General features: G+C 30.6%; 1 protein-coding gene across 1 annotated transcript in view; it reads right to left on the bottom strand.

Moving 5' to 3' along the window:
- MYO16 (myosin XVI) overlaps positions 1-14,365 on the bottom strand; it is a 722,870-nt gene that overhangs the window by 307,053 nt on the left and 401,452 nt on the right. The window contains exons 17-20 of the mRNA XM_051984178.1: positions 11,798-11,909; positions 9,584-9,701; positions 8,770-8,841; positions 4,886-5,027 (exon numbers count right to left, since the gene is read on the bottom strand). Coding sequence (XP_051840138.1) covers positions 4,886-5,027; positions 8,770-8,841; positions 9,584-9,701; positions 11,798-11,909 — 444 coding nt within the window. The remainder of the gene's footprint in view (positions 1-4,885; positions 5,028-8,769; positions 8,842-9,583; positions 9,702-11,797; positions 11,910-14,365) is intronic.

Here is a 14,365-nt window from a genome sequence, read left to right as displayed (position 1 = left end):
TATGTGCCAAAATGTTTGTGACAGCCCTGTTTGTAGTGGCTAGAAGCTGGAAAATGAAAGGATGTCCATCAATTGGAGAATGGTTGAGTAAATTGTGGTATATGAACGTTATGGAATATTATTGTTCTGTAAGGAACGACCAGCAGGATGAATACAGAGAGGACTGGCGAGACTTACATGAACTGATGCTGAGTGAAATGAGCAGAACCAGGAGATCATTATATACCTCAACAATGATACTGTTTGAGGATGTATTCTGATGGAAGTGGATCTCTTCGATAAAGAGAGCCTTAATTGATCAAAGATGGACAGAAGCAGCTACACCCAGAGAAAGAACACTGGAAATGAATATAAACTGCTTGCATTTATGTTTTTCCTCCCGGTTATTTATACCTTCTGAATTCAATTCTCCCTGTGCAACAAGAAAACTGTTTGGTTCTGCACACATATATTGTATCTAGGATATACTGCAACCCATTCAACATGTAAAGGACTCTTGCCATCTGGGGGAAGGGGTGGAGGGAGGGAGGGGAAAAATCGGAACAGAAATGAATGCAAGGGATAATGCTGTAAAAAATTACCCTGACATGCGTTCTATCAATAAAAAATTATTTAAAAAAATAATTGTTCATGACTAATCAATAATTAATGTAAAGCAACTCATTCTTTAATAATACTAGGCAAATTAGATGCTAGTGTATTCAGATTTATAAGTGTAGAAATGTATTTAAAAACAAATTTTTATTGATCTCTTTTGTTTTTACATAGCCTAAATTTTCCTCTGTATTCCTCTCCTAGAAATTTCTTAAAAGTATACATACACAGATATGCACACACACATATCTGGTGTGTGTGTATACTTACATACATATACATAGGATTTTGTATTTCATTGCAAATCTATTTCATTTTTCCATAAAAATTATATGTATTGAATATTTATTCAGGCTCTCAAATGATTATCTTGTTAAAAGAAGTCTAATTAATAAGGAAACATACAGATTGCTACATGTATAGTGAAATAAATGCTAGCTATTCTAGCTATTTCTAGAGTGAAAATAATATCTACAGTAAAGTAATGATGATGAACAAATTTTGTGGTTTCTGATATCATATGTATGTTTTGTTTCCTCATTTTTATTTGAGGCATAGTTTCAAATACTTAGAATGTTACTTGCAGATTATTCTTAAGCATTAATTTTTTGCAATACCTTATTCTAGATGATGAGGGTACAACCATGGAAAATAGTAGAATCACTTTCCCAAAGGGTAAAATTGAGTAAATTATTATTTATTCATGTTTGTTCTATTTTAGGAGCAAGGGAATAAGGAATAAGTAAATCACACATGTAGTAAGTGTCAAATATCTGAATACAGATTTGAATTTGGTCCTCCTGACTAGAGATGGTCTACTGTGCCACCTCATTGCCCCCATTTTAAAGAATCATTTTATTTTGTACTACGTATAGCATTTATTTTCCATTGTTTTGTTATCAAAAGTTATCAGGGAAAATTTTTTTAATGTAAATTTGATCCACATCAAATCTTGTTAAAATGATTATATTCCATTCCATAAAATAGACAACTATTTACAAAGCTATCAGTTCCAAAACTGTGGGCATTATACTTTAGGAAGACAACAATAAGCTTGGAAGTCCAAAGGAGAACAACCATTATGATAAAAGTATTTGAGTTCACATAATATGAAGAATGGATAAAGTAACCGTGTGGAAATGTTTAGCCTCAAAAAGAGAAGTCTTGGGGGAAATAGAATAGTTGTCTTCAAATTTATAGGAGGTGTAATAGAAGAGTAATTAAACATTTACATGGCTATATCTTCATCAATTCTAGTTGGCATTGGAATAGCTTCTTCTTCAAATGTTTTCCCTCTCCAATCTCTTATTTTGCTTTGCCAAAATGATATTCCTAAATGGTAGGACTGACTATATAAATTCCCTATGCAAAGAGGCCAGTGACTCCCTCTTATGGTTAGGAGAAAATGTAAGTTGCTGCATTTGGTATCATAGTGCACATAGTAAATACTAAATGTTTTTCTATTCCATTTCACTTAAAGCCCTTATTTAAATAGTTCCAGGTTATTGTCCAATCTTATTGCTTTTATTGCATATTATGTCTCCTTCATGAACTTTGCTCCAATTTCTCATCTTGATGCTTTTGCTAAGCTTGTCTATCTGTATGATATCTGTAATGAATTCCCCCTTCTTATTTTTTGCCTAGCTCTCCTTAAGACTCAGTTCAAGTACCTTCTCATAAAACTTCTTTAAAAAAAAAATCAACAAATACATGTTTATTATATGTTAAGCCTTATGGTTAGCCTAGGTATTCTTAGAGGAAAAATGAAATGATTTCTGGCCTCAAAGAATTAACGTTGTAAAATTTTAATATAATTTTGTATTTAAATGTAAAATTTTAAATGTAATTTTGATCTTTGTTTTGTCCTTTTATCAATTACAAATCAATTTTGTATAGATTGTTTTATTTCTTGTTGTATCTGTTATGTTCTCCCAGATTGAATATAAATTCTCTGAGGGCAATAACTATTTAGTTTTTGCCTTTGTGTCCTCATAATCTAATCTAGGAGCACACAGTAGCTACTTAATGTTGTAAATTCTTGTTGAATCTGAGATGATTCCAAGCTGTAATTTAGACTCAGAATACAAGTTCATAAAGAAAGGAGTAAACCTTTTTTCCTCCAGACTTGGGGTGTTTTTTCATTTTTGAAACATGTTTGTAATTTTGTATTTTTTCTACTCTTTTTGTTCAAAACAGAAACATTTTGCTTGTTTTGATATTCATATTTTTAAAAATATGTTTTTTTATTTAAATCTTTAATCTTCTGAAGAAATGTACAGAATTAGTGTCTGTGAGGGAAAACAAAAACAGAAACTGTTATGTCAAGATGGTAGACTGAAAACCAAAGTTGCAATTATTTCTATGACATAATCTAGAGACCAGGGACTGTGTCTTTCAGTGTTTTCAGCACTCTGTCCCTCCCTCAAAGAAATTATCTAATAAATATTTTTGGAAAAAATTGAAGTTTTTTCCAAGGTTAACTTTTTTGGTTAAATGTGAAAACAATAAATAATACTGTTTTAAATTAAATTAAATAATGTTTAAAATTACATAGACTGAAACATGTATTGGGGTCTCAAGACTTCCTCAGTTGCAACCAAATGGAAATCTTTCATTTTATTCATTGAAAAAATAGTGATGTGACTACATGATCTCAAAAATGACCCCTTGCATTCTGAGAGCTTATGAACCTAATGCAACCTTTTTTTTTTTTCCTAGAATTATATTGACATTATGGTTACTTTTTTCCCCCAGTAAAAAACTAGGACAGTCAGAGGACAAAAATGAAATTTATAATTCTCTCTCTATCTTTTTCTGTCTTTGTCTCTCCTTGCTTCTGTCTCTCTGTTTTCTCTGTGTGAATACCCTAATATATTCTATATGTTCACATTACAATAAAATATTAATTCTATATATGATAAGGGATAACCTCACATGTATTTCCTTCACATTCATTTCTTTGTTTATTGGCTCAGTTGAGAATTTTAAAAGACCAGACTGTTTTCAATTTTTTCCTTCCTCGGATCTTAAGTATAATTAAAGACAAGTCTAATTATGTAATTCTAAAACAAAAAAGGGAAGAAAAAATTTTAAATTATTAAAACTTTTAAAATAAAGAAATCTGGGAAATTAAAAAATATAGATTAAAAAGAAAATTTCTGAAAAATTAATGGGCATTGGATTTATTTTTATATTATTTTCAACATCAAATTGATTATAATTGGTGAAATTTAAATAAAAGATGCATTTTTTATTGTTGACATGCTATATTTTTCAAAGACTATCCACTTAAATATATAAATAGAATTGATAAAATAGATAACATAATAAATATCAAGCTGATATTAATCTTCACTTAATTTTATCTAGTATCACTTTTAATCAAGCATATCTTAATCATAATTTTAATGTTATATTAATATTTGTGCTTCACTTAGAATAAGGTATTTCATGAAATTTTTTTTTTGAGATAGTTGATATTAATTTTTTTCAAAAATACAAAGGAGTTACCTAGCAAGTTTGCTAGTTACCTACTTATCTAGCTATAATGATTTGTTAAATATGATGATATACAGAAAATACAAATCTACTCCCAAAGCTTTTTACAAAAGCAAGGATACTTTAAATATGTATTTGATGATCCCCAAATATATTTTATTTTCAATGATCTGCTCTAATGTCATAATTACTGACAAGAATATTAACAATTCTGTAAATTGACTAAGTGCCAAGTAGACACATAATTTTTAGGTCATTAAATAACCGTGTAAAGTTATTACTTAAAGATGTTTAAGCCAAGAGCCAATAGAGACTTTTTGTCAAACAGCCCACAAATTATGTGGGGAGAAAATAAAAAAAAAAAAAAAACTATTATTGATTTTAAATATATTGTCAAATTGGAGTTGAAAGAGGCATAGAATACAATACTAAACTTGAGTGTTCTAGAAGATCCTGTTTTGTATTCAGATCTCTATCTGGACTCATAAATTTTTGATACTGCTTGATGTGCAAATGGCCATATATATCTTGGATCCAGATAAAGTGTATTTGCATATTTGCACATGACAAATGATTTGATTCATCCATAAACAGCAGGCTAGAGCCCTGAAAAATGATCAATAAGAAGATCTTAAGTAAAATCAACTTGTGATAATGAAATGTTTTAATGATGACTCAACCATCAAGTTCCATTGCATTTTGAAGCATTGTTATTTTTTTCTTAAGTCAAGCTCTTACATTGAATATTACATGAATACTAGTAGGGGCTAGACTATGGTTGTAGATCTTTTACCTGTTGTGCTCATCTTGACTGTGGAGGTAGCAGTTCATGGTATTTACTAAAAAGTTAAACAAGCGACTATATATTGACTTAGCCAAGAGGTCACGATAAAATTCAGCAATTTCTACAGTATGTCTTCTTGTTATTGTATCCCCTATAAAAATAAAGAGAAAGAAAATAAGACATATTCTTAAGGGCTTCTCACCCCCAAAATGAACATTTATCAATACATTTAGTCTGAGGAAAAAAACATTTCAGTAGCATCTAAAACTATATTTAATGCTTATATATTTGTTCAGTTAAGTGAATGGAGATGTGAAGAAAGGCTGAGGCTAATTACCATATTGGGATCCATCCTAAAAAAGACTTTTGGATATTTCAATTTGTGAATTTATTGCTATAATCCTTTTAATAGATGTTTAACATGGGTATTTCAAATATTTCTGTGAATTGTATCATTGACCTTAATGGTCCATGTTTTATCCTTGACAAGAAACTATCTTTTGATAAGCTTCATTCCTTACAAGGATCTTGATAATATATATATATATATACTGATTTACTTAAGATTTATCATGTGTCACTGAGACCAATTCAAAAAATATATATATGAACACATTTTCACTGATCACCAGCTATGTGAAGACACCAAGACAGATGATACAGTTATAAAAAGATCCAGTCATTTCCTCAAGAAATATATCATTTATTTAAGCAACATGTCAAAAACACATAGAAATTTAAATAATGACTAAAAAATTGAAATGGCAGTTAAAGCCAAAAATCAGAAATCTATACCTGGTCACTACATTATTATTTTCTTAGTGAATTTCACAAATAATAATTAATATAGTTTCTCAGAAGAGGAGAGATCACTTCAGGATAAGGTGATCCATCTACACTTTAGTGAAATGACTGGAACTATGTTGATTCTTAAAGATTAGACAGGTTTTAGACAGAGAAAGAGAAGAATTCCAGGAAAGCTAAATGTTTGATTAGAAACAGTCTTGTAAGTGGACATTCATTGGATAGTGGTGAAACTAGCTTCTGAAGTATAATTAGTTCATGTAATGAAGTAGTGAGCAATAAACCAAGAAAGATTAGTTGTAACAAGATTATGCAAAATTTTAAGGGTTCAATGAGTAATATGGAGTTTATCAAGTAGACAATGATGGGGGGGAAGCACTGGATGTTTTTGATATGAATAATAATGGAATTATTGTTTTAGAGGATAAATATTCTACTTGCAGTATGCAAAAAAAAGTTTGGAAGGAAGAACCTGTAGTAATGGAGATATTAGCACCTTCTCACTATTAGACAAAGCTTCTTGAAGAATAGTATGGATCAAGACACCATAGGGGTCACATAAATGAATGTGGGGGTTATTAAAAATTTGGCAACAGTAAAATGTATCAAATATCCCACCAAGTTTTAATTTTTTATGTATAAATAAACAAGCAATCCATCTCATTAGTATGTAAATTTGCTTTCATCTTTATTCAGTGGGAAAATTATATGTATATCAAAGAATTATTTTAAAATAAATTTCTTTATCATTTATTATCAGTAAATATTTTATACTCATGTATATATACCTGGAATTGTGTAAAAATTTCTCTGGTGAAAATGGATCATGAGTGGAAAAAAGAAGCTCTACGATAGGACAGACATAAAGTGAGAATGTCAGGAACTAGTATTGTGGTAAGGGGAATGGAAAGGAAAGTAGTTGAATAAAAACACTGTGAGAATCTAGTTGAAATTAGATTGAATGCAATTGTGGTGGGCCAAGTCATCTCAATTTCATAAATCCAGAAAAGCTTTGTAGGTCTCCTCATAAATTAATCATAAAGCATTTATTACAGCTTTTATGATTAAATGCCTATTACATGGAAGATATTATGCTAGATGTTGAAGATATGTTATTTCAAGGAACTAAAATTCTGTTGAAGGAATACTACATATTTACAGAAAGGTAAATATATAAAGCAGTCTTAGTATCTATATGTATATAAGAATACTAAAATTCAGAAAAAGCTTGCTAAAAGAGATGGTGTTTGAATTAGACTTGAAAGGAATTATAGATGTTCAGACATGGAGAAAATCAACAAAAAATTGATTCTTTGGGGGAATTGCATTAGGCAATCTGAAATTGACATTCAGGGAAAGTGAGCAAATCAAATCAGAAGTGAATTGATGATGAATTCAGAAAGCAATTGGAGGTCTAGGTAAGAAAGAATTAGTCAATGGATGGAGGGGAATGAAAACAACAGAAGGTAATAAAAATATGTTTAAAATGGAGGAATTAGAAGATAACATTGTTAGAAAAGAATCTTATGATATTAATTGAAGGGGAGCTACAGTTATATGTGTGGTGTGGTGCAACAAGCACTAAAAATAGTCAGAAGACCTCGGTTCTCCTTCCAGTTAGAGGACAGAGCTTTCACCAGATATTGCCTAGATGGATTTTATCCAGATGGATTTTACTTGTTAGAAGCATCTTATTTTGGCTATAATTTCTCATTCAACTGCAATTCCTGAGTATCATTTCACCAAAGTAACAGTGTGTGCACTGTATTGGGCTTTCAACAGTTTAAAGTCTGTTTCTGTGTAAGTGTTTTAGAGAATGTCACAAGTCCTTGCTTAACAAGATTAAAAAGGCTTCCTTTTTAGAGTTTTGATTAGGTTACAAACCAGTGTTTCTCATCTCTAGATGTTAAGTTCTTCAGGGGAAAAAAAATTCCTTATAGCTATTTCATGTCTTCAGGCTTAATATGGACTTTGATTCCTGGTCCATGAGCTTGACTCAACCTGTCAGAGATGTCCCCCTAACTACAGTGAATATTCCATATGCCTCCCAATTTTAATCTCTAAAAGTTAACCTATGAGAAAGATAAGGATATTTGCCCAATCACAAACAAAGAGTTCTTTTTGAAAACCCTAATTCTTTTCTATTCTCCCAAGCAGATGAACAAGTGGAGGAAATATATAGAAAAGCTAAACCCTGTAAGCAAGATCATGGTTTCTTCACATCATCTTTTCTTCCCCTCTTCCCTTCCTCTTCTTAGCTAGATGTCAGAAACTTTCAAATGTAAATGCAATCATTCTAAATTTCAGTGGGGCTTGTGAATCCCATCCATCTATCAAATTATTATATCATTTCCATGCTCAAAATTTGTCAATGTATCCTTATTTATTCTACATTAAAACAAAAATTCCTCACTTTGTCATTTAAAGCTCTCTATAGTTTGAATCCAAGTAAATTTTCTGTCTTCAAGGACTTCCTTTCATATACTGAGTTTCACTCACATCAGACTTCTAAGCTATTTGTCATACTTGGCATTCCTTCTCCTTCTGTACCTTTATATAATTCTAGTATCCTCCCTTTTATTCAGAATCCTCATCATATTAAAAATACAGCCCAGATAACCCTTTCCATGAATGGTTGATTTTCTCTCCCTTCTCAAATTACCTTGTATTCATTTGTGTGCATTTTTTTTTTCTACCAATAGAAATGCAAGCTTCTGGACAACAGAATTTTTTTTTTAATACATTTATCACCAATAACTAGTGTAGTGTCATGCACATGACATATGTTTAATGTACATTTAGTGAATAGAATTGTTAATGAGTTGAAGTGAACTTATGAGATAAACAATAAACAAATCAGATAAATTAGTGAAATTTTTGACTGTGTTATTAGAGTTCTGAAAATAGAGACTCATTAAAACATACTGAGTCATTATTGGGACTAAATAGTTACCTCTGGACTCATTTCCTATGTTGTAAATAAAAATAGAGTTGGAAAGGAGTAGAAAGATGGAAAAAGGCAGCTGTATTAAGAATTTCCTAATAGAAGTCCAAATGATGCCAAATGTCAAAGAATAAAAAAAAGTTACCTTTGAAATACTGAATATCAGTTGTTAAGGCAGACACTAATTCATCTGGTGATATCTGGAGCATTGCAGCCACTAAAATGAAAAAAAGTTAATTTATACAAGACTTTAGTCACGTGATTTAGTATATCATTGTATATATGTGTATTCTGTTTTACAACTGATATATATAGATATAGATATAGATATACACACATATAATAAACTGACATTTTAATCACAATTAGTGAAAGGAAAAAATCAGCTTACATTAACTTTAAATTGGTCTTGCGGTTCTAAAATTTCTATCATAAAACTTTCTTTTTTCTTAATATCCTGAAGAAAGGTTTTCCTAGATGTTTGTCTAAATCATCTGCGTATTATACAGAAGGTATATCGGCAACCTGTATTTATAAGCTGCTTTTAAAAGATTTTGAAGTGACCAGCCAAGCAACTTCAAAAGATGAAATGCTTTTTGGCAAGACTTTGTAAAAGTGATGAATTCTACTGGAATCAAAATTACTTAGTGACAATACCACAGAAGTGTGTTGGGGGGGATTACAAAATTTCAATAACTATAAATCAAAATGTCCTTTTATAATGAACTTCAATAATTTTGGACTATTGTATAAACTTTTATTTTATTCTGTTTCATAAACTCATACATATTTATAAAATATAAAAAATATTAAGTAGGAAGTTATGCCCATATTTGCTTTCCACACTAAGTGATGAAGTTCTGACTTCTCTGTACTATGTCTCCATCTACTGGTCACTCTCTGGAATTGCTTTTCAATGGCACTAAGGAAGGGATGTCAGAAGGTCATGTTGCACTGACCTTGTTCCAGCAGCTGAAGGTCAGACACGAATGCTGTGTCAGCGTCTGTCAAAGCAGTAAACCGAATGTCTCCAATATGTAAAACTGCTGCTATAATCACAAACAGATTCTCCACCTCCTACACATTTTATAAATAAAGAATATGAACAGTGCTGCTCGGCATACAGATTAAATGAAAAATCTTTTTTTAAAAGGGGGGGAGGGGAGCTATGATAAAAATGTCATAATAATGATGGCCCATCTTAATGAATTGTTTTTCATAATAGGCTGAATGCTACACATGACAATTTTTTACTATACTGCAGAATAAAAAATAATATTTAAATGTATATCTCAGGAGATAGAAGACCTGAATTGAAAATTTAGTATATATGTGAATTTGAGCAATTCACTTATTCTCCATGGGATAACTCATCTGTAAAATGAGTAGAGTAGATCACATGGCTCTGAGATCCTTCCTTATTCTAGTTTTGACCTTTCTTCAATATTAACTTTAAAAAAAATTATATATGTAGCAAAGCAGTCATATTTCTGCATGAAATTAATTGTTTCTAAATGGATATAATAATGAAAATAATAGTTATGCAGATGATGATGACAATGAAGGTGACATCTGAAAGCTCTATTAACTAAACCCCTATGAATCTTAAAAATTGTAAAAACAGTATCCCCAAATATGCCTGGATGATTATCAACTAAGAGTGGATTAAAGTGATAACTTGTCTAAGATGTTATTCAAATCAGTGACAGAATGGGAGTTGAGAGTTTCTGCTGTTCCTGAAATGCTTTTAACACTACACTTTTAAGTCACTCAGAAAGTACTTTAGTATATGTTGAATTGTCTAGGACATCAAAAATATACATTATCATCTGTTTAAATTTAGATAATCCTATGTTGTTGTTGTTGTTTTGGGGGGAATTTAGTTCTCTATGTCCAAATAAATAAAGTGGTATTTGATGAAATATTCCCACAAAATGGTTCCTATACCTTGATATTTTAAGTAGAATTCAGGAAAAAAAGGACAAGTTGGTAAAAAAAACTCCATTTGAGAATAACATAATGAGAAAATTTTCCATTGAATATAAGGATAAGAAGCAACAGATAGAACCTTTTCAAAAACTTTTTTTGTTTAGTTATTTTTCCTATATTAATATTTATTTATGGAATTCAGAGTGGAAGACTCCCTAGAAGATATAAAAAAGAAAACACAATACTTAAATAAAAAAGGAAGTATGTATGGGGTAAAAAGGATGTAGAAAACGATTAAAAATAATAGCCATGATAAATAAATCTATGACTGTATGCAGCTGCTCAAAAGCCTCGTGTTAGAAAAAGGTGTTTCTAGTCTCAATCAGGAGATCTAGAATAAAGGAAATTTTAGTTGATAAATATAATATTTGTGAAGAAGACATTCTGGTATTCAATTCTTCATAAAACTACTTTGATACTTCTATAATCTATGATTGTATCTTTAGAACTGGAATGACCTCAGAGGTCATCTAATCTACTTCATTCATTTTACAGTGAAAGCATCTTTTCCAAGCAGCATTTTTCTCTGTTAATTATCTAACTTTCTTAATTGAAGCTCATCACCTCACAGTCACTTTCCTTAGCATATACTGCCTTCTCATTGTTCCTATCACACCTTTACAATAGTTGTTCCCATTTAGTTAAGGGAAAGAATAAAGAGTTCAGAATGTGAACCTTTCTCCTTTTGAGAAACTTGGCAAAAGAGGACAAATGAAGTTTGGAATACTTGTATATATAAGTAATATGTGCCATCCTACATCATGACGAGTTAATAAACAATCAGGTATATTTCTGGCAGTAGTCTTACATTGGGAAAAATCAGAGGTAATTTAGAAAAGAAATAGACTTATGGAATGTCAAAGGTTTCCATAAATGGCATTAGATTATTTTTTGTTATTTATATATTCTCTAACATACATAGTATCTATTTTAGATGCTGATGAATCTTTAAGCACACACAAAAAAATTTTTCCCTCTTTTTTTTTGATGAAAATATCTACAGATAAAATGACTGGATCATTTCCCAAATAAACCCAATATTTCTTTCATTAGTTTTTTTTTCTTCCACAAATAGGAAGTTAGAACTATTACTTTTTTGTATGTTGATGTAAATTTCATATCACCTCTTGTATCTCAGTTTAATGTGGGATCTCAATAAAACACGTATGATGGGCACAACTCACCAAATTACTAAATCCAACAGCAATCAAAGCTTGTTTCAGAGTAGCCATTTTCTCTCTGTTAACAGTGTTTGTTGCTATGCATGTGTCTTCCAGTATGGACCGATTCAGATACCTGTGGAGAAGGAAAAAACAAACAAAAACAAAACAAAACAAACAAAGAACGAATAAACATTATGGCTTGGCATAATGTCAAGTTCCTGTGATTATAAACCATTTCAGACAACTTTGGTCTCCCAGTGCAAAGGAAATCACATGCAAAAACCTGAACATAATGTACCTATTGGTATACTTACAGGAATGTCAACACGGAATACCTGTTCAGCCCTCTGAAAGAACACTTGTGGTACCAGAGCTTATTTACATCACCAAATTCCCAAAGCTTCCTTTAACTATTCATAGTTAAGTGAAAGGACAAGATTCCTTGCAAATCTTTTGAATGGATGACAAGTAATTTCATTTGTAGCTTATGATTATTAAAGGGACTTATGTTTTCCTTCTGGCCAATATCTTACAACTGTGGAAATGCAAAGGAAGTAAATGTGAAAGCCATCTTCTCATTTGTATATTTCATGAGTTTAAAAATAATTAATGGTGAGCTGAAGTTTCAGAGTAGATCATGGTTGCCATAATAATAATCAAGGATAATGATAAAGTACCCCATCAAGCTAAACTTCAATTTCAATTCAGCATGCCAATTTCCCCAACATCAACATGACTACATTTTTGAATGTGCTTTTTCCCTAAAGAAAAATGTTAAGATGCCATACCTATGACTATAAACATCCCACCAAATCAAGAGGAAAAAGTTTTCAAATGTGTAAATAATATTGCTCAATAAGATAGCTTTCCAAAATATTTTAATTTGTATTTTTTTATTTGTTTGTTTTTAATATCACCCCTTTTTCCTTTTTAAAATGTTGGTGACCTTGAAAAAATAACACTTATAAAGGAAGTTATGAAGGACTTACTGCTGATTCTCAAAGAAGAGTTTTAGGTAATTTGGGATATTACCTTTAGTTCTGTATTCATTTGCTCATCATTCCATATGTTAGCAGAACTTTATTAGTAGACTATCCTTTTACAAAGCATGATTAACACCTTAATTTCTATCAACCTGTTCATATTCAGTAGTAATCATTTCCTTCAAAATAACTTCTTTTGCTTTCTCATTTTGAAACATTAAAACTATTATAGATATCTTCCGTTTGTGTTACATAGAAAATAGACAATGCTATCTCTTTTATTTTTAAAAAATAATTTCACAATCTCTTTGATTATCTCTTAATTCAAAGATCCAGAATCATCAATGGTCAGAACTTAAAAAGAACAAAATTAGATGAAAGAAATTAAAGAAAGGATGTAAGAGAAATGTATATATTTCTACTTATTCTTTCCTATAAAATTATAAGAATAGAAATGGAAAAGATTGTAGAAGCCCAATAGGATAATTTTTAAAATATATTTCAGATGAGAAAACTGGGGTCTGTGATGGTATTATGAACCCAAATTCTTTATAACCAATCAGTGTTCCTTCTACTATACACATGGAATGAGTCTTAGTGCACATATAGTCCAACACAGTCTTTTCAGGAAAAAAAAAAAAAAAAAAGAGTGCATTTGACTTTTTTTAAGAGGCTGGGTTCAAATCCTAGCTTTGCTACTTATTATATTACATGTGTAATATTAACTTTCCTTAACTTTATCTGAAAAAAAAAAAAGGTCTGGACAAGATAGCTTCTGGGATTTGTGTTACTTCAAGATCTGGGAATGTTTAAAAATGTCTACACTTGAAATTCTACTCCTTTTCTATCATAAACTTTATAGAGATATATAGTTATTGGATCCCAATGATCCCTTAAGTTCTGCTTAATTAATAAATTCCTATTTATTCAGAATTAGATTGATACTAGTATTTTTCACTGATTCATCTTTCTTCGGAGAGGTGAAATTATGATCAAGGAAGTCAGGAATGTATCTTTTTCTTTTTGTTTTTAGTGGATAAAGATCTTCTCTGTAGCTTCCTTGGTCTCTTGAGATACTTTTTCTAACTTCTTGGGTCTCTGTTTTCCTAAAACAAAAGTGTGGTATAAGTGATCTTTAAATCTACAATCCTATGACATAACTATTTAATGACAGATGCAAACATCAAACAGATCACCTATTCTTTTTTTTTTTTTTCAATTACATGATATAGTCTTTAATCTTGTCATTGGGTTTGAGGATTATACTTGTTTTAGGAAAGGTACTTGTGCTTGTTTCACACATTGCTGAAAAAATGAAGCTTTGGAAAGAGTTTAAATTGTGGAGGATTTTATTAAATCCCTTTGCATCACTGCCCACCAGAAGCTTTTCTGTTTCTGACTCATCACAAAATAAATATCTATACCAAATGGAAGACAGTTATCATTTGGGTCAAGGATATAAGAGACAAAGACGGTGGGAGCTTATTATAGGTGGGCTATACTGAAAGAGGAAATGTGGTAAGTTCCTAATAGTAACACACAGGAATTATATTCATTCCCACACAATTGAACTTATTTCTGTGCTGAATTCATTATTCTATTCACA

This window comes from Antechinus flavipes, chromosome 3 (assembly GCF_016432865.1).
Source record: "Antechinus flavipes isolate AdamAnt ecotype Samford, QLD, Australia chromosome 3, AdamAnt_v2, whole genome shotgun sequence".
In the NCBI taxonomy this organism is placed as follows: domain Eukaryota; kingdom Metazoa; phylum Chordata; class Mammalia; order Dasyuromorphia; family Dasyuridae; genus Antechinus; species Antechinus flavipes.
The sequence above is the reverse complement of the archived record's forward strand: the minus strand, read 5'-3'. Positions and strand labels throughout refer to the sequence as shown.